The sequence below is a fragment of the Convolutriloba macropyga genome, chromosome 6, assembly GCF_964194025.1.
Source record: "Convolutriloba macropyga chromosome 6, txConMacr16.3, whole genome shotgun sequence".
In the NCBI taxonomy this organism is placed as follows: Eukaryota; Metazoa; Xenacoelomorpha; order Acoela; family Convolutidae; genus Convolutriloba; species Convolutriloba macropyga.
The window spans coordinates 34,278,773-34,298,186 of NC_134473.1; the positions used below are offsets into that span (position 1 = coordinate 34,278,773).

At 38.8% G+C, this 19,414-nt stretch overlaps 1 protein-coding gene across 1 annotated transcript; it reads right to left on the reverse strand.

Annotated features, from left to right (window-relative positions):
• Window positions 1-210: 210 nt before the first annotated feature.
• LOC142340943 (uncharacterized) lies at window positions 211-2,031 on the reverse strand. The gene is made up of 3 exons (XM_075391724.1): window positions 1,876-2,031; window positions 1,109-1,183; window positions 211-646 (listed from the first exon to the last, which is right to left on the reverse strand). The coding sequence occupies exons 1-3, from the start codon at window positions 1,937-1,939 to the stop codon at window positions 435-437; spliced, it is 351 nt and encodes a 116-aa protein (XP_075247839.1). The 5' UTR covers window positions 1,940-2,031; the 3' UTR covers window positions 211-434.
• Between the last annotated feature and the right edge of the window lie 17,383 nt (window positions 2,032-19,414).

Below are 19,414 nucleotides of genomic sequence, written 5' to 3' on the forward strand. Positions count from 1 at the left end.
TCAGATGACAACTTGAATCATCTTTTCTGACGCTTAAAGCACTGGAAAAAAGTCTGAACCAATCAGAGTTCTCGTCCATGCGAATTGTAACATTGAGCTTGGAATCACTATCTTCTTTATTCAGTCTTGCATGCCGTTGGGCTCTTAACTTTAGTTAGTTAATTACAGTCCTAATCTTGAGAACATTGTCTTAGATGCTATAAAAACTGATTGTCGAATCTAGAAAATGGTTTTGATTCCTTATTACAAATCACATATACTTTTTATTCTCATAAATCAGGACAAAAATCATAACATTTAGCTTTTGGGCTTTTAAGAGCATATAGGAAATCACTATGTTGTCCGCTCCTTTTCGAATATTTTGATCCATTTATCCTTTCGGTCAGTTTGCCAGTGTTATGTGTGGTCATCAACCAACGCTGACAAGACATTAATTAACTTTTTTTCGCCCTCTGGAGAGCCTCCTTGAAGGATTTTAATATAGTAGCACATGCGTTCAAATTGAACTGCTTTTTCTTTTTGTCACCACATTCACCACCTGCAGCAATCATTATATTGTGGCAGCCGGCAGCGATACAATTGGCTTTGCCACCCGCAACTGTTTCTGCAGCACCGCATTCACAGTCGCAAATCTTTTCTGGAGTGTCTAAAAAGAATCTCATCTTGAAAAACGAAGACTATTCCCTTACATTTTTCCTCAGTGTCCCTTTTTACCCCTCCCCTCGCTCTCTTCTCAATTATGGCAACTTATTGCATCTAAGCAATAGTGCGAGATTAGAGAAATAAAAAGAAATTATAGACAAAATTAAATATGCAATTCAGTTTTAAACCCACTTATTTGGGGTAAGGCAGCACAGGTAACGTTTTTAATCATTTTTTTCGTCCGTAAAAAGTTTTATTATTTGCCGATTTTGCTGATGAAAAAAATGGTAATCAAGAAAGAAAAGGAAGAGATTATTGTGAGTATAGGCTGCATAGATCCCAAAAAACAATTAATATTTGATATCAGTTCATTCAGTTAATTGATCCCAATTTTCGTTGATGAATTTGACACATGAAGAGTTTGAGAAAAAATAAATGTTTGAAGGAAGTGAAAATGAGTGTTTACCAAGTTGCTCCCAGTTGCATTTGTCACTGCCCCCAGCTGCTACCATTCTATCCCCAGGGATGCGTTCGCCTTTAACTAAAACGAAAACAGATAATCCGGCTATGACAGCATCAAGTTAATGGAATGTTTGTCGGCTATAAGTTATCATCTTCCCGGTTATTATGCAGCCGTTTTTTTCTTTACCTCGATGCAAATATGCATTTGATTGCGAACCCTCTCCAGGTCTGAATTCGCTTTTCAGCAAAATGTTCTCTAATCACCTCTTAACATCATTAGGCTCGAATCACTCGCAGTTTCCTTACTTAACAGGAAAGAGGATTGTTCTCCGTTTCCTTTTATTGAAGAATTTGCTCAAGTGCGGCAACACAAGATCGTATAGAATATTCAATCTAAAAACCTACTTCCAAGATCGTTAACCGGATTTCGCTCACTGATCCCATTAAATTAAGTCAAATCTTATTTGAAAAAAATTCAGGCCCGGAGAGACTCTGTAGTTTGGCTTCGTGTAGATCGACCTGGAAAAGTCAACAAGGACCTTCCAATGTTGAAACCTGAATCAAATTTGAAAAAAGCAAGCGAGGCAACTAGTTTTTCTATAATTTAGCCTACTAGTCTTCCTAAAATTGATATTATTCGCTATCTGTTCTCTGCAATAAGTCGGCTATTTAGTGTATGCATTTTGTCTATTTCGGTGTTGTTGAATTGACATATTATTCAAAATTTTTTACATGAAAAATTGGAGCTTCGAACATAAAAACAATTCTTACCAGAGCAGCTCCAAACTGCAACAAGCATCACGATCGAAGCTACAGAGAACAGTTTAGTTTGCATTTTTTTTGTATGCTTCTGACGAGGAAGAGATCAATCTGTACTGTTTGAAAGTTTAGAGCAGAATGATTTTGAGTTGAAAATTAGTGAGGTTTGAAACTATTGCGCGGGTTTTTCCCAAATGTGACACGTCGTTTGAGACCTTGACATTCACGTGTGAAGCAGACAGAAACCTATGATGGCGGGATCATGATTCTTTGTGACTTTACGGTTTCAAGTCTGTTATCTAAACCATGGATAAAATAGCGATTGAAAAGTCACTCGTGTCTGAAAATAGGATGTATATTTATTGACTTCAAACTCACTGTAGCCTGTATGTGAATGTGACTTTTTGTAATTCGTAGCTTTAAGAGTTATCGGTGACGTTTTTCCGATAGCGGATATCAACCCGCTCATTTTCAGACAAATGTGACTTCTGGTATTTTATATTCTAAGAGTTGAAAGATTGTCATCTAACGTTGCAAGATCAAACGAAAAGTCGCAACGACCTTGAGGGTCTTATATCAGCTGAAAATTTAAAAATAAGTTGACGAATTATAATTCTCTATAATTGATCATAGCCCCAACTTGATAATGTAGCCCTACCTCATACAATCAATACACAACGTTATCGATGCAAAAAGCATAAAACTTTACCAAAAAAATATTAGAACGAGAATGAAAAATTAGTTCACCAATTTTTCCCTGGCATTCCCTGAGCTGCGTAAAAGTTATATTCTGGCTGCACATTGTCATGAATGATCATCGGTGAAAATGATAAATCAAAAACGAAATTTGCTGTTCAAAAGTTTTCAACCCTTTATGATCAGATTTATGAACAGTATAGGAATCAATTTCATCGGAGGAAAGGTTTTCTTGTCATCCTCCTCTCCTCTCAAAGGATGTGGCTTCCTCTTTAAAGACAATCTTTGCAATGCTGTAAAATGTTTGATTGTATGCCAAGAATAACGGAAAAAAATGTTTCACAAGAACCTATTCAGCAATTTGAAGCAATACATGTGTGAATAACTATTATGAAAAAGCTTAAAGAGACACTTATACCTGCTTAACTCTTAAACACGAGTAAAGTAAAACGGAATACCGTAAGTTGATGAAGTAGATCGAGAGAACGAGGATCAATAATGTGTATACCTTGCACATAGCTTTGCAAACCATTTAATAATAAAACAAAAGAAAACTATGAAAATATGAATATATTATACTGATCAAAGAATAGTATTGTAACGGCTGCTCTCCTTGTGTTTCACAAAGAAAGTTTTACACCGCCCAGTTCGTTCTGAGTGGTTACAAAATCTGTCCGGATACTTCGTTTATGCAGTTCGCTTTTGTAACTGTATATCCGTTCTGCTGTACTTACCGTTGCATTACAAATTCAGTTTGTAACTATTGGTTAATCTTAGTTTTTTCAACTATCAATTTGAACTGGATTGCTACAGATCACACAATACGGGATCTCTTTATGAATACCAGTTCAATCCGATAGATAAAACAAATCGAAGACAAAGATATATGTCTAAGATCTGTTTGTGCAAAAGTATTTAAATTTAAACTTAAGTTGGCTTTTGCTTTTTGTACTCACAAGTTGAGAATACCAGAAGTTGGGGTTGTAACAGTTGAATTTCAGCTCCAATAATTCGTTGATGCAAGACACAGTAACAGAATTTACTGCTCAAGAATAATATTTGGAATACAAGACACAGTAACAATTTACTGCTCAGGAATATTTCTAGTTCAAGACACAGTAACACGTTATTTACTGCTCAAGACAATTTGTTTTTGCAATATTTTGCTGAGTTATACTTTAAGCCGTTTTCTGCGGCTGCTACGTTGCGTTCTGTGTGCTGCTTTTGTTATTTCCCCCTTTTCTCTTTTTTCTCACGTGACAAACTGTAACTAGAACTAGAACTATAACTATAACTATTAAATGACTAAGACAACAGAAAGTGTTTTGTTTCTATTTTCCCCGCCTATGCAAGCTTGTTATTCCTTAAGCTCAGCTCCAACATCGCCGGCCCTGTTTTCCTTCGTGAAAACATCATCGTCAGTTGGAAGTACTGGAGCGAGCTTCACTACGGGCCACTTGTAGAATCCATCTTTTGTTCGGATTTTCGCTGATCGAATCACTCCGTCGGAACCTTCAAATAATGTTTCGGTTATTCGACCCAGATTGTAATATCCACGTTTGTCACTGTCTTCCACTAACCACACAAGATCACCCTGCTGAAGACTTCTGTCCGTTTTGGTCTGCCATTTCTTTCGACTATTCAACGTTGGCAAGTATTCCTTACGGAATCTGTCCCAGATGAGGTCTGCGTAAGCTTGTGTTTGTCGGAAGAGCTTTCTATGATCAACAAATTGCTCTGCACCTGATAGATACGGTAAACAAAGGTTCTTGTTGCCAAGTAGGAAATGGTTCGGAGTAATAGCTTCTAAATCGGTAGCATCAGAACTGACCTGTGTCAGCGGTCTAGAGTTCAACGTCTGCTCAACAAGACACATCGTGGTTGACAGAACGTCCTCCGTGACTGATCCGTTGCCCAGCACTGCGTACATTGCCTTCTTGCAACTCCTAACCAGTCTTTCCCACACTCCTCCAAAGTGTGGTGATGCAGGTGGGTTGAACTTCCATCTGATACCTTGTTGAATCAGATGTTCTTCAATTCGCACCTTGTTCCATGCTGCTATACACTCTGCCAGTTCTTTTTCAGCTCCAACGAAGTTTGTCCCGTTATCGCTAATCATTTTGACAGGTTTGCCTCTTCGTGCAATGAATCGCATAATTGCGTTCAGACAACTATCAGTGTCTAGTCTTGGTACAATCTCTATATGTACCGCTCGTACAGTAAGGCATGTGAATAGACAGCACCAACGCTTTTCGTTTCTTCGACCAATCTTTACTGTGAATGGTCCGAAATAGTCTACGCCCACATTTGAGAACACTGTTGATGCGACTAATCGTTCTTCAGGTAGATCTGCCATTACTGGTGCCTTTGTTTGGGCTCTTCCCTTTCGACATCTAATGCATTTGTTTTTGATTGATCTCAAAGCATTTCGTATGCCTAGGATCCAGAATTTTTGCTGGACTATGTTTCTGACATGTTCAGTACCTTCGTGGTGATTATTCTTATGTTCATTTTGCAAGAATAATTCAACTACATGGTGCTTCCAATGTAACAGTATTGGATGCTTCGTTTCGAAGGTCAATTGACTTTTACCTATTCTGCCTTGGGCACGAATAAGTCCTTGCTGGTCTATGAATGGTGAAAACTGGAGGATTTTGCTGTTTTTTGGAATTTCTTTTTCACCCTTGAGAGATTTCATCTCTTGAGCAAACTGTTCTTGCTGCAGTATTCTGAAGATGCTTGCTTGTGCACCCTCTCTTTCTTCGACACTTAGTGTTTTTGTTGCCGGTTTGTGTTTTTTGAATACTCGCTGTATGTATGCCATTGTATTTACTAGTCGATTGTAATTGCTGAATCGTTCCCACTGAATCATCGGCTTCTTCTCTTCAACCTTTGCTGAGAAGACCATTTGGTCGTTTTGTTCGTCTGAAGCAAATGTTAAAGCCACTTGTTCAGGCCATTCGTTCTCTCGCTGCTTCAACCAGGCCGGCCCAGTGAGCCATTCACTTCTCTTGAGTTCGTCAACATCGATCGCTCGTGTCCCGATGTCAGCTGGATTGTTAATACCACTCACATGATTCCATTGTGAAACATTAGTTGTATCCAAAATCTCAGCTACTCTGTTTGCAACAAACACCTGTTGCTTACGGTGGGAGCTGTGAATCCATTGCAGAACAGTAGTGGAGTCTGTCCAAAAGTTAGAACTGTGAATCTTCGATTCGTGTTCCTTCACTATCTGCTCTTTAAGTCTCACCGCCATCACTGCTGCTTGTAGTTCCAAGCGTGGTATGGAAAGGTGTCGCATTGGTGCAACTCTGCACTTTCCGATTACAAATGCTAAGTCTGCTGGGTATTCTTTGGGCTTTGAACGTAGGTATGCCACTGCGCACATTGTATCTTCAGATGCGTCGGCAAACACATGAAGTTCCCATTTGTCCTTGGCTGTGCTGAAGTATCTTCTATCAATGCTGGTTTCTGCTACTTCTGGAAGCTGTGCCTTCCACTTCAGAAACTCTTCTTCTTCGTTAGTTTCTACTGAGTTGTCCCAATGTTGTCCATTTTTGGTCCAGATGCTCTTCAGGAGTCGTCTCATATGGACACTGAATGGTGCAAACAGTCCAAGAGGATCAAACACTGAAGAAACTAGAGATAAGATCTTCCTTTGGGTGATTGGGGTCTCAACTTCTTTGCTTGTACCTCTACAAACCTGTAGACTATCATCGGTAATCGTCCACTGAAGCCCAAGCACTGATGACCCTTCCTGGCTGAGTTCTACTTCAACCTGCTTTGTTTTGCTGATTGATCTTAAGTCCTCTGGGATTGCGTTGGTTACCACGTTGCTGTTGGTGATCCACTTCTTCAGTTCAAATCCATGTTTTGAGAGAAGAGGTTGCAGTTGTTTGAAAACCTTGATTGCTTCTTCAGGTGTTTCGACTGACTTGATGAGATCGTCCATGTAGAAGTTGTTTTGGATTGATTTTGCTGCAATTGGGAACTCGTCCTCGTTATCGATGGCTACTCGCTTCAGAGCGTAGTTGGCACATGTTGGTGAACTCTTTGCTCCAAAAACATGACGTTGATACTCGTATATTTGCACAGGTTCGTTCATTGTTGGTCGCCACAAAAATCTCAAGCAGCTTTTATCCCGTCCAGGAACTTGCACTTGCAGAAACATTGATTCAATATCTGCGGTTAGGGCAAATGGCCCTTCTCGAAATCTGAATATTGTTCCGATCAATCCGTGTAGTAGATCGGGTCCGGCTAACAACTTGTCATTTAGGCATATATCCTTGTATTTTGCTGCAGCGTTGCAAACGCGGCGAACTTTACCCGGTTTGTTGGGGTTTAGTACTGGATGGTGTGGCAAATACCATTCCTTTCCGAAAGTGCCTTTGACTTCCGATTTGCCAAGGATCTTCACAAATCCCTTTTCAACATCTGTATCAATTGACTGTTGATACAATTCTTTTAAGTTTGGGTCTCGTTGGAATCTTCGTTCCAGTGAGTAGAGCTGACCAAGGGCCGAGCCGTAGTTGTTTGGGAGATTGGGTTCTGGTTCACTCCAGAGCATGCCCACTTCGTACCGCTCGCCTGTAAACTTTGTCGTGCTCTCTAGAAATTTCTGAGCTTGCTGCTCTTTCTTTGATTGACTTACAACATTTATTTTGGAAGCATAGGTTTCTATGTCCCACCATGATTGGATATTTTCTGCCACTTTCACATCTTCTGTGAAGGCAAAATGACAAACATTTTGACTTTTCTTGCCTGTCATGGGACCACTGACTACCCATCCTAATTCTGTTAAGACGGCGAAAGGCTCACTTCGTGTTCCAATCTTATAGTCCAATGGACGTTGAATTTCGTAGGCATCTTGTCCAAGTATGATGCCTACTTCCATCAGGTTGAATGTTCTGTTAGTGAGAACATTCAGATGTCTGAATTTGTTCTTCAGTTCCTTGTAATCATATGTTGTGTTTCCCAACGAGATTGATGGGTGTGCAAACGCTTCAATCGAATGCACCTTTGAATGTAGTCCCTTTATTGTGATAGGAACCTTCTCTCTCCTCAAATCTTGCGTCCCATGTATGCCAGCTATGTTCAAGGTAACGTCCATGCCTTTGGCTTGTAGTTGATCCTTGATACTTTGATCGATGAATGATACTGTTGACCCACTATCGAGGAAAGCGTAGGTAGTCAACCTGTTACTACCACTCTGAACCGATACAGGAACTATTTGAAGAAAACTAGTAACTTGGTTACTCTGGTTGATTGTTGCTGCGCTAACATTAACTGCGTGACTACCCTCGTCCATTTGGTTTTCTGAGTGTAGCAGTCTGTTGTGCTTTTTGGTACATCCATTTATACCGCACGGGTGGACTTTACAATCTTTGATTGCATGCCCTTTCCCCAGACATCCATAACATAAGCGTTCTTTTCTCACTGCTGCATAGCGATCGGTGACATTCGTATTCTTAAATATTGGACAGTTCCATATTTTATGAGTGCCATCCGCTAGTGGACAGTTGTTGTTTTGCATTTGCTTCGTTTCGTTCGCATTCGAACTCGCACTAATATTTGACGATTTTGAGAATCGTTTTTCCTTGTTAGCGTTTGGTCGATCATCTTCCTTTCGTTCGCTCTTGGTTGATGGCATTCCTTCATGGACAAAAGCCATTCGAGCTAACCATTTTTCAAGGAGAGTGAGATCGGGCCTATCTTCTTGACACTCGTCAACGAAAAATAACCACTTTTCTTTCAAATTTGGGGGCAGTTTTTCAATTGCCACTTGCAGTGTTGAACTTGATTGCAGATCGCCTTCATAGTTGTATTGCTTCAGTACATTAACTAGGTTGCTGATTGTTATTGAGTAATTAATTATAGCCGTTGAGTCGTGCATTCGAATTGGTTGTTGTTTGCGCAATATGTTAAGCTGAGCGTCGACAATTAGGTAAGGTCGCCCAAACTTCCGTCCCAGGAGTTCCCACGCTTGGGCGTAGAATTCTCCCGAATAGCCCATTCCTGATATAGCTGACTTTGCTTTACCTGTCAACAAAGTTTTCAAGTGGCTCATTTTCTCTGAGTCGGGTATATCGCGATGGTGAACCGTTGCTTTGAACATGTTCGACCACTCCGGCCACTCTAGGGGATTTCCATCGAATGAACTCAACTTCAACTTAGGTAGCTGACTGCTACTGCTTGGTTTATTGCGCTTAAACTTGTCTTGTTCCCGGGCTGCGCTGGCACGCTCTCCACTTGGTAACCGTGACTTAAGTACACCTTCGCGATTGAAGCTTACCCTGGGATAATTGTTGTCGATCCTGGTTTTCGCACGCTCGAAACTATAATCGTGCAAGTTGGAGAATTTATTCGAGTTATCGAGCCAACCGGAAACATCTTTATTCTTCGGGGTTTTCCAGTTGAATGGTGATCTACTTCGCATACTAGGGGCTGCACTATCATCAGAATCTGATGCTCTTGCGTCAAGAGCTTCTTTCTCGTATTCCAGTTTCAGTGCACCTTCTTCTTCAAAAAGTTGCATTTCCATTTCAAGCTCCTTCCTTTTCAATTCGAATTCAATTTTCTTCAACCTCATTTTTGATGCAAATTCTTTCTCTAGAGTCGCAAGCTTTTCTGCTTTTTTAGCTCGTTTATCAGAGGAGGCCTTTGAATCATTGTCCCTGTTTGGGTTTCCATGTTCAGCAGTTTGTTGAGAAACTCCCACAACAGACTGTGAAGACTTAGCGGCAGTTGGTTCTGCATCGCTTGTCAATTGTGCGGTTTGATTCTGTTGATCCGTCATGTTTGTTTCTCCGTGAATGTATGGTAACCAATATGCGTTTAATGTTTGCAAGAAATTTAGTCGGTCGGCTTCGTAACGTTCAAACAATTCAGAATCACGAAGAAAATTTGCTCGCTTTCGGTTAAGAATGCAAAGAGAGTCGTCAAGTTTCAGCACCTGTTTATAGATGGTCTTGAGTTTGCTTGATCTATCGTTGTTTCTGATTAGTTCCTGGCCTTCCTGAATTTTTGCTTTGATTTGTTTTTCGGAGTTGCTAATCTGTCTAAGCAAAATGTCCTGACTCTGTGACGGAGTCACTGCGTTTGTACTTTGGGACTGCAGCTTGATTATCTACAGTACCTTTTCTTTAATTGCTTTAATTAAGCCTTGCTATTCAACTTCTAATGCACTTTGCCTAATTGGCTTTGCGTTGTTGAATTGCTCGTTGAGTTTTGTTCTCGTTCGTCGATGACTTCGTCACTTCGATGTTGGGTTGGACAGCAGTTTATTCCACTGTCCGGGTCGGCGGACCAAATGTAACGGCTGCTCTCCTTGTGTTTCACAAAGAAAGTTTTACACCGCCCAGTTCGTTCTGAGTGGTTACAAAATCTGTCCGGATACTTCGTTTATGCAGTTCGCTTTTGTAACTGTATATCCGTTCTGCTGTACTTACCGTTGCATTACAAATTCAGTTTGTAACTATTGGTTAATCTTAGTTTTTTCAACTATCAATTTGAACTGGATTGCTACAGATCACACAATACGGGATCTCTTTATGAATACCAGTTCAATCCGATAGATAAAACAAATCGAAGACAAAGATATATGTCTAAGATCTGTTTGTGCAAAAGTATTTAAATTTAAACTTAAGTTGGCTTTTGCTTTTTGTACTCACAAGTTGAGAATACCAGAAGTTGGGGTTGTAACAGTTGAATTTCAGCTCCAATAATTCGTTGATGCAAGACACAGTAACAGAATTTACTGCTCAAGAATAATATTTGGAATACAAGACACAGTAACAATTTACTGCTCAGGAATATTTCTAGTTCAAGACACAGTAACACGTTATTTACTGCTCAAGACAATTTGTTTTTGCAATATTTTGCTGAGTTATACTTTAAGCCGTTTTCTGCGGCTGCTACGTTGCGTTCTGTGTGCTGCTTTTGTTATTTCCCCCTTTTCTCTTTTTTCTCACGTGACAAACTGTAACTAGAACTAGAACTATAACTATAACTATTAAATGACTAAGACAACAGAAAGTGTTTTGTTTCTATTTTCCCCGCCTATGCAAGCTTGTTATTCCTTAAGCTCAGCTCCAACAAGTATCTTGTTTATGTATTGAATATAGTTATATTATACCCTTGCATAACAAAAAGCTGATCTAGACAGGTCAGAATAAATAACGCTTTCGTGTTTTGAAAGTTGGAAAACAAGAGTTGTAACACTTTGAAATGAGGGTGCGCACTTCTTTCACCTATTTTTTCCATTCATCGCTTTCAGGCCTTCAAGTACAAATATTGACAACAGTTCAGATGACTTGAAGCAAGGCACTGAGAAACCTATACACATTATTCTGAGTTGATTTAGATTTCAGCAGCACAAAAAATTATCTTTCATTGACAAAAGAAAAAATTAAGCCTTGCAAGCCCTCGCAAATTTTAACTTCACCGTTAAACGGACATGAAAAACAGGTACAAAAATTAAAACAGAGAAAACGGAGAGTTATTCATTTTAGAAAAAATAGTAATGCTATCAAAAGGAATATTTATGTTTACTTGAATATTACTAAACAGCCGCTTGCAGAACGAAATCTTGCCAAAAAACGTCATAAGGCTATTAAACAGAAGTTAAATTGCCGCTTGCTCCTGAAAACAAAAAAAATATTTAATTTTCATTTTTCCAATTTAATTTAAAACCAAGATGCACGAACTTTGCATTCTGAAGTAACTCAACTTGCCACGTGCTATAGTATAGTGCTGGTGTGAGTGGTGATGTCGTCACTCGATTTGGCCAATCAAATAGATTAAAAAATGGAAAATAAGTGGACTGATAAATAATAATTGTAATGGGAACACTCCGAAATAAACTTTAAGTGAAGTATGAGCTAAGTGAGCTAAATGAAGTACCAAGCCGATTTCTACTGAAAATAACAAAACTATCTTTTCATCACCATGATCATAGTTCATCGGTATTACTCCTATACCCCCACCCCCACCAACCCGTGATACATCCGCCAGCTCCATGATACAATCCCCCCACCAAATAAAAACTGTTTCGATTTCCCGAATTGTTGACATCATTGCCGTCTTCGCCGTTCACGGATGCATCCCATCTTTGAATTCCTTTTCCTCTTCCCTAAATGTGGACAGCTACGCCGTCTTCGTCGTTCACAGAGGCACCACTGCTTTGAACTGCTTCTTTTTTTCATAAATTGTGGACAACATCGCCGTGTTCGTAGTTCATATCTTGCAAGCTTAAAAATGAATTGAACGGTTATAAAATGGGGGATTTATCACGATTGTTGGTGGGGGGGGGGGGGGGGTGTATCACGAAGCGGGGGGGGGGATGTATCACGGAGCGGGGAGGGGGTAGCTGGGTATGTGAAATCTTGAACTAATTTCAGTCCAATTTACCATTCATCCAACAAAAGAGATTTTTTATCAAAGTTAATAATATTTGATCGCAATAATGAACCTTTACCGATTCCATAGATATCGATTTTATAAATATCGATTCCATAGATACCAATTCCCCCTTATCTATTCCTTTATCGATTCCTTTATCATTCGGTTCGTTTACCATTCGGTTCCATAGATATCGATTCTTTTTATCGATTCCAAAGATATCGATTCCCCCTCCTCCCCCCGATCCGTGGAACATCCCCCTCCAGATGTTGAAGATGTAGTTGTCACTGCTGTGTGAAAGCTGGATGTCAACTGGTCCCGTGTAAGGTTTCCTTACGGCTTGGGATGCCAGTTTTGAAATGAAAATGAAATAAGTAAACTATATTCTGAAAGAAAACAAACAACAGGTTTATATATATCGTAGTGCATATTGCGTAGTGTAAAAAAGCTATTAAAATGAAGTCAGATAGTCATAAATATAATTAGTCAAGTAATCAAGAATTTGGCACAGCAGATGTCAGATTTTGTTACCAGATTGGTTCTATAGGATGTTCCGGATCTCCTCTAAGTCATGAACGACCGTCTTATTTCTTGAAATTAATATATTTTTGGCATGTCGTGGCTTCTTTGGTTTCGTATTATCGCTTATAATTGGTGGGGCTTTCACAGCGAGACTACTGGCCGCAATTTTTACAGCTTCTGAGTGGGGCAGTTAGAAAATGGGCTGGGGGAAAAATTTTGTGGTGAATTGTGACATGTTTCTTCATGTGGCTGGGCCTGTTCTTTTTGTATCCGCAGTTGTTACATTTAAGGATGCTGCCGGGTTTCTCGAATTCTTTATCAAGTAACTTGTCATTTAGTTGGAAGTAGAAAACATCAGGTACAGCGGCCAGATTGTCATAAAATTCACCTATATCGCCTTTTGGTGGTGCAACGATTCGGCCGTTTCCTATTTGATCCATATCCGAGTTTAAAATCAAAATTCTCGCGCTTTGTTACTGTTCATAAACTCAATGTCAACATGAGAGCGAGAATACAATTTCTTTCATCGGCATTGTTTTTTCTGAAAAGCTGAAAATTCATAAGCAAGGTTGAGCGATGGGGTGTAAGAATTAGAGCAACACGTCGGTCGGATTTGGCAGCCCTGCTCCCGTATTACTAAAATTGTGTAATTCTGGTAACTGAGTTAGTGTGTTTCTGATGTTCGTGTATTTAGATATCGCCGGGGTCTTCGTTACATAGGCATAGATTTTCAAACATTAGTTCAATGAGAGGTTGTTGGGGATGATGCGGGTGAACTAATTGCAGTATACCTTCTGTATGATGTTCGGTGTGTCGTCAGTTGAGAACAACTTACATTAGAGTATCTGATTTTTGTCTTGAATTGACTCAAGGCAGAGGGTACAGTAGCATGTTTGTCTTGTATTAGTGAAACGGTAACAGTGTTTTGTTCTACAAATTTTCTCATGGAGACAGGTATTATAATAGTTGGCTAGCATGGATCGTTTTTTGCTCTTTTGATGTCGCAGTATTTAAATGGTCATTCTCAAGTAATCTCTCGAATAGGGGTTTTGTAGGAAGGAAGCGAGGAATTATTGCCTATTTTTCGAAAATTAGGATTTTTTTGTTTGTGCTGCGAACAAGTGGATATTTGCATATCTTGGAAGAGTTGGTATCCGTACGAGGCCGTTGAAAAAAGCGTTGAATACGACGTTAAATAAGTGGCATGCGGGCGCCAATTTTCATGCAGTTTCGTCATGCTCGATTTTTTTGGTACAATCGAAAACTTCAATTTTGGATGAATTTTGTCTGATCATGATGAAAATCAAGTTTTAATCTCTCAAGAAGACATCATGATTTAAAAAGTTTTTCTGAATTTGTCCTGCTCATAAAAACCTATAAATGGACTACTATTGTACTGTATCAGAACTGAATTTCCGAGTTAACATGGGTATGTAAAGATTCAGCCTTGAATTGTCCTGGAACTAGGGTCCGGGAGCAGCCATTACAATCTTGTTTTTAGTGAAAGAAACCCAAGTTTGTTTCCGAAACACATCATGAAACTGCTGCAGATCGATTCAATATTTTGCCAATGCTAGGTACCCAATTAGTTCAAAATAAGTTACTTTGGGGAACAACACCCAATTGAAGAAATATTGATTTCAGTCGCAGCTAGATTAATATATTTGTTTTACAAAACCCCATTTTCCTATCTTTACAAATGCATAAACATTTGCGAGTCTTTGCCCAAAAAAATTATTACTATATATTCAACTTTAAACTGAGAGAAAAGGTGTTCAAAAGTATTTGATGTCACATCTACGTTTGTTGCTTTGTAACAATTTCCATCAACGAAACAACGAATCGCTCTTCTGATCCATCCTCCGAAAATGCTGGGTTAAAAATGATTGCTCTTTGCATGGATAGTCTTAACTTTTCCCCTGAAACAGTAAGGGGCCCTAATTCATCTTTGAGTCGTGAAATTTTGTGATACTTGATGTTTTCGTATCACGTATATATTTAAAATTATTCGTTTACTGTTTGACGCCGCTCAGCGAGTCACTCAAATTTATGCTGACCGGGATTTGCGATGCGAATTCAGTTACTTTTACTTTTCGCAGGATTTGAAGAGAATTTGAGAGCGACTTAAGTTTTGAAGATAAGATGAGATCATGATTTTTAGTTTACGAAATATGTGTGTTCAAAAGTCAAATAATATTTACTGACATGTGGGAACAAATAAAAATGTGAACTTAAAAAAGTCATAATCATCAGTTGGGTTAATGTTTAGAGTCAGATCTAGTAGAGGTTACAAATTTAATATTGTTCAAGTATAAACACTTTTTAATCACAGAATCTTAAAATTGTTCAACATTTTGAAAATTGTTTCAGTTCAGGTTCATGCATCACTTTTTATTAGATCACATTATCTTTAACTTTGATTGACTTTTAAAAATGAAGCGTTCATTGTGAGAATGTACCTAAAAGAATTGGCTATGATTCAGTCCCTCCAATTCTTCTACCAGACAACTACTTGTGAAGAAAGATCTCCACTAAATATTCATCATTGTCTAACACAGCAAGCATTGCTCTTTTGGTACTTGGAACAAATTGCTACCAGATACCTCAAAATTGAGGAGCACGTCTGTCTGTTGGATTTCCATTAAACTGTCCTGAGTGCCATTTTAGGTTGTTTACTACTTCCCTCAAAATTATCACCAATATCGTCACTCGAGATTATTTGAGGGGCAGTTTTCTTTGGGATGAAACATGGCACAGCAGCTAGACAAGTTCCTTAGTCCAAATTGTTTTTTAATCTTAATGGAATCGAAATTTTTGTTTAGTTGCTGGAAAAAATTCACACACGAGAGTCATTTTACAATAAAATGTGAGACGGTGGCAAAATTGTTATCATAAACAAAATCTATTCAATATCGATGAGAACAGCATGTGATGTAAAACAAGTGAAGATGCAACGACGCATTTTCAACTTCCGTCTGAGGAGTTTAACCGGCCTTAGTGTTGAATTGGAAAACCATTTTGTTTTGGACATTTGAAACAATTCACGTTCCGTTATTGCTAGAAATAGGTGGCATAGACGAAAAACTTCATAGGTCTTCATTTCTGTCATGATTGTACTACTACTTTTGGACATAATCCACCAATAACTTCACGACTGTCGATGCTTCGATAATGCATCTTGTCAATCATTTAACTTGACTTGAATGTCCGAATTTAATTGTATTCAAAGTGTGTTAGATAGCATCTTGAGTTATTGCGTCAGCGTTGCTTCACTGCATTTTTTATCGAACGATGAATATCAACAGTAAGTGTATGAAAAAGATGTCTCTTTCAACAACTCTTGCTGAAATTTTTCAAAAATTTGAGCTGGGCGCAACCACCACTAAAAATTTGTGTGAAAAAAAACTTAATCAGCATACGCATATAATATGCAAAAAAAGCTTTGTAACTAGGCGAATGAACAGAAGCGTGGCCCGTCGATGAATTGGATGGATACAAAGGAAGCAGCTGCCTGATCATCTTTGATTTATTGAATCACCCAATGGTCAATCATTAGTGATTAATCATAGTGCAGCCAATATTCGGCACTATTCACAATCTAGAGTTCGCTTTATATCAAGTAAAGTCGGCGTTCGTACAACTGCCCTCTGGTTTCCATATGATACGGGGTTTTGGAACCACTAAACATGTCTCCAGTCATCAAAAGTTTTATTCGCCATAATTTTTGCACCTCATTCAGCTGCAAGAGCCCGCTGCTTTATCGGTAGGCGTGTCCAGTGAATCACTCGGCTAATTGAAAATTCACCATCTTTCGCAGTCGGTTGTCAGAAACTTGTACACTAAGCTGATGGCTGCCACTGCAAGTATTGTGACTCATATGTGCCCCTCTGGTTGGCTATATTTTCCACCTTTCCATCGACACGTGAGAGACAACATGAAAGGTACATTAAGTTTAGTCTTCTTTGGAACAACAACTTGTTAACGAAAGATCTGATGTTTGTTTTATTTCTCAAAATCAATTTACGAAAAATTGTGAGCTTTTGTCGACGAGTTGATATCCAATTTTTGCCCCCAATGAACCCAATTATGTTTGAGCAATACTTTTTCCCGATCAGGGGAAAAACATCCAAAGGATCGGCAACCGAGGCTCTGATACTTTCGGATAGATTTCTTTTAGTTTTTCTGCATACCACCCCGTGATTTGTTTTCTATCTGCCACATCAACAACAGTCAGCCGAGAACGAAAGTTCTGCTTCTAAGGCTCTGCTTGCACACTGCCTCCACTGTCCTTAAAAGGGGAATCCGATTCCTTACACTCTTTAGGCTGAGCTCCTCCAGCAGCTCAAAAGGCCACTTGAAATTTCCGAATAAGAGTTAGATTTATAACTTCTCCAATGTCTGAATTGACGTCAGAAAAAGGTCGATGTAGAAATTTCTCTGTACTAAAGTTGTTATTTCCTCAATTAATTGCAATTGGCCATGGGCTATCTTCGTAGCGCATAGTTTTATCATCATTTCGGAGTAACGTGTATTCCAAACATATGCATCTTATACTCTCACACGTCAATTGTTTCTTTTCTTGTCTAACTAAAGAAAAGATAGATATTTTGAATCTACTGGAGGCAACGGATCTTGAAGGAACATTGCTTCCATATATTGATGCATCTGCAAAAAGGACTCATTTCTTTCCGCTCCCGGTCCGAGATGTCAACACTAAAAACGCAAAATGATGTAACATTGGCGTTGAATGCGATGAAAATATGTAAGATCAACGCTTGAGCGTTGCGCTTACATAAAGTCAACGCAATCAACGCCAATCTTACATACTTTGCGTTGATTTTAGAGTAGATCTTACATAAATTCAATGCATTCAACGCCAAACTTACATGTTTTGCGTTGTATTTAGCGTAGACTTTATAGATTTTGCGTTGAACTTAGCGTAAATCTTACATATTTTGCGTTGAACCTAGTGTAGATCTTACATAAATTCAACGCATTCAACGCCAAACTTACATATTTTGCGTTGAATTTATCGTAGACATTTGGGTAATGTGGGGGTAGGGGTTAGGATTAGGGTTAGGGTCCTACCCAGGGTTTGATGCTTGTAAGGAGCTGCCCAGGATCACACCTGAGCACGAGGTTGTTGGGAGGAGGGGGGGGGGTACGTTGGGGGAAGTGGGGGGATGGGTTGAAACGTGGGGGGATGTGGGTACGTGGGATGGGGTAGTTGGAGGATGGAATGAAGTAGGTAGGCACAATTTTCTTGCTTTTTTCAAGAAAATCAAAACTGGTTGCGTGCAGGAGATATTGGAAAGAATTGAAAGAAGAGCAAAATAGTGCAAAAATTGAAAAAAAAAACGAAAAAGATCAACACTAAATTCAACGGGAAAGTATGTAAAACCTACGATTAGAAGCGCCAGATTATGTGAAACGTGATGTTACAGTCTGATTTATAAAGAGTGAGTTTCTTAAGCTAAATAAGATCCTGTAGCACAGTGGTAGAAAAATAAGCAGGAGGTCAGTGGTTCGAGTCCCATACCCAAAGAACTAGGCGTTGATTTTATGTAAGATCAACGCTAAAATCAGCGCAAAATTATGTAAGATAAGCGGTCGCTAGCGTTGAGAGGTCAGAAAACTCATCGCATTTTTCTTACATATTTTTGCGCTGAAAACGTTGAATTCAAAAATGACGCAAATTATGACGCATTGAACGCAAATTTATGTAAGAAAATTGCGTTGAATTTTCCGACTCGTCAACGCTAGTTACAGCTGATCCTACATAATTTTGGCTAAACTCCTCGGCCGCGACTGGACCATTTTATTCGATAATATTTTGCTGGAGAATGGGCCTTAATTTGTCAAATTCACAAAAACTGGCTTTTAAACCTCTGAGCAGCATTAAATATGCTAGTCCTTTGTTCTAGTTTGCTTCGATCATTCACTGGACTGATCTTCGAGTTACAAACAACTGTTTGTTTATTTGTCTGTACTTTAATTTGTTTTTAATAACTTTTTCTGACAAATTATTTTCTTGTATACCGTCTATGCTTTACTGCTAGCAATCTGTGAGCGTTGGTAGTAGTATACTAAAACGCACGTATTGTGACGGGGGGACGTCTCCCCGTGACAAATCGTGCGATACCTTTTTGAGGTCGAAAAATTTTGTCCCTCAATTTTGCCAGAGGGTCAAAACTTGTAATAATTTTCTCGATTTGTGCCGGGGACAAAAACTTGTAAAATTTTCTAAAAATTTTGGGGGACAAAAACTTGTAAAAATTTTGTCAATTTTGGGCGATGAGAAAAACTTGTGAAGTTTTTGCCAACTTTGTTTGCTGGGCAAAATCTTACGATATTTCCAGCTATTTTGTGCGGGGGATAAAAACTTGTTAAAATTTCACAGTTTTGTGGAATTATTGAAAAACTTGTAAAAATTTTGCAATTTTAGGGGTTCCATAAAGTTGAATTTAATTTTTAAAAATTCCTAAACCCGTTTTTGGTCTAAAAGAGTATTGATGGGTTTTTGAAAAACATATAACTGACTTACTTTTCTTTATTTCAATCTCTTGATAAGTTCTCTTGATAATATGTAATTTATCAACAAATAAGCAAAACGGAGTCCAATTTTGGTGGTCTTGATCCAACATCTGGTTTTAAATTGATAGTTTTTTTGACCATATCTTATCCCAGATTAGGGAGTGTGGGCAGATTAGAAAACCAATAAAATTTAAGTGCCAGGGCTTCAAACTGAGAATTATTGTGTCTGGTATGAAATTTGCAGCGTCAGAGGTGAAAAGAATGCAACTTTGCAGAGAATAAGGAAGAAATATACGTATGAAATGGACAAAATTAAAGCTCAAAAATATGTGAAAAGTTCCAAAAAGTAGTGAAAAAGTTTTTGAAAGTGTGCGGTAAAGCAAGTCATCTATCACAA

Bases quoted from the DNA above. Each gene is read 5' to 3' on its own strand.
- LOC142340943 (XM_075391724.1), bottom strand. From the start codon at position 1,939: ATGCAAACTAAACTGTTCTCTGTAGCTTCGATCGTGATGCTTGTTGCA. The intron at 1,184-1,875 runs GTAAGAATTGTT...TTTTCGTTTTAG, and splicing joins TGCAGTTTGGAGCTGCTCTG to TTAAAGGCGAACGCATCCCT. The intron at 647-1,108 runs GTAAACACTCAT...GATTCTTTTTAG, and splicing joins ATGCAACTGGGAGCAACTTG to ACACTCCAGAAAAGATTTGC.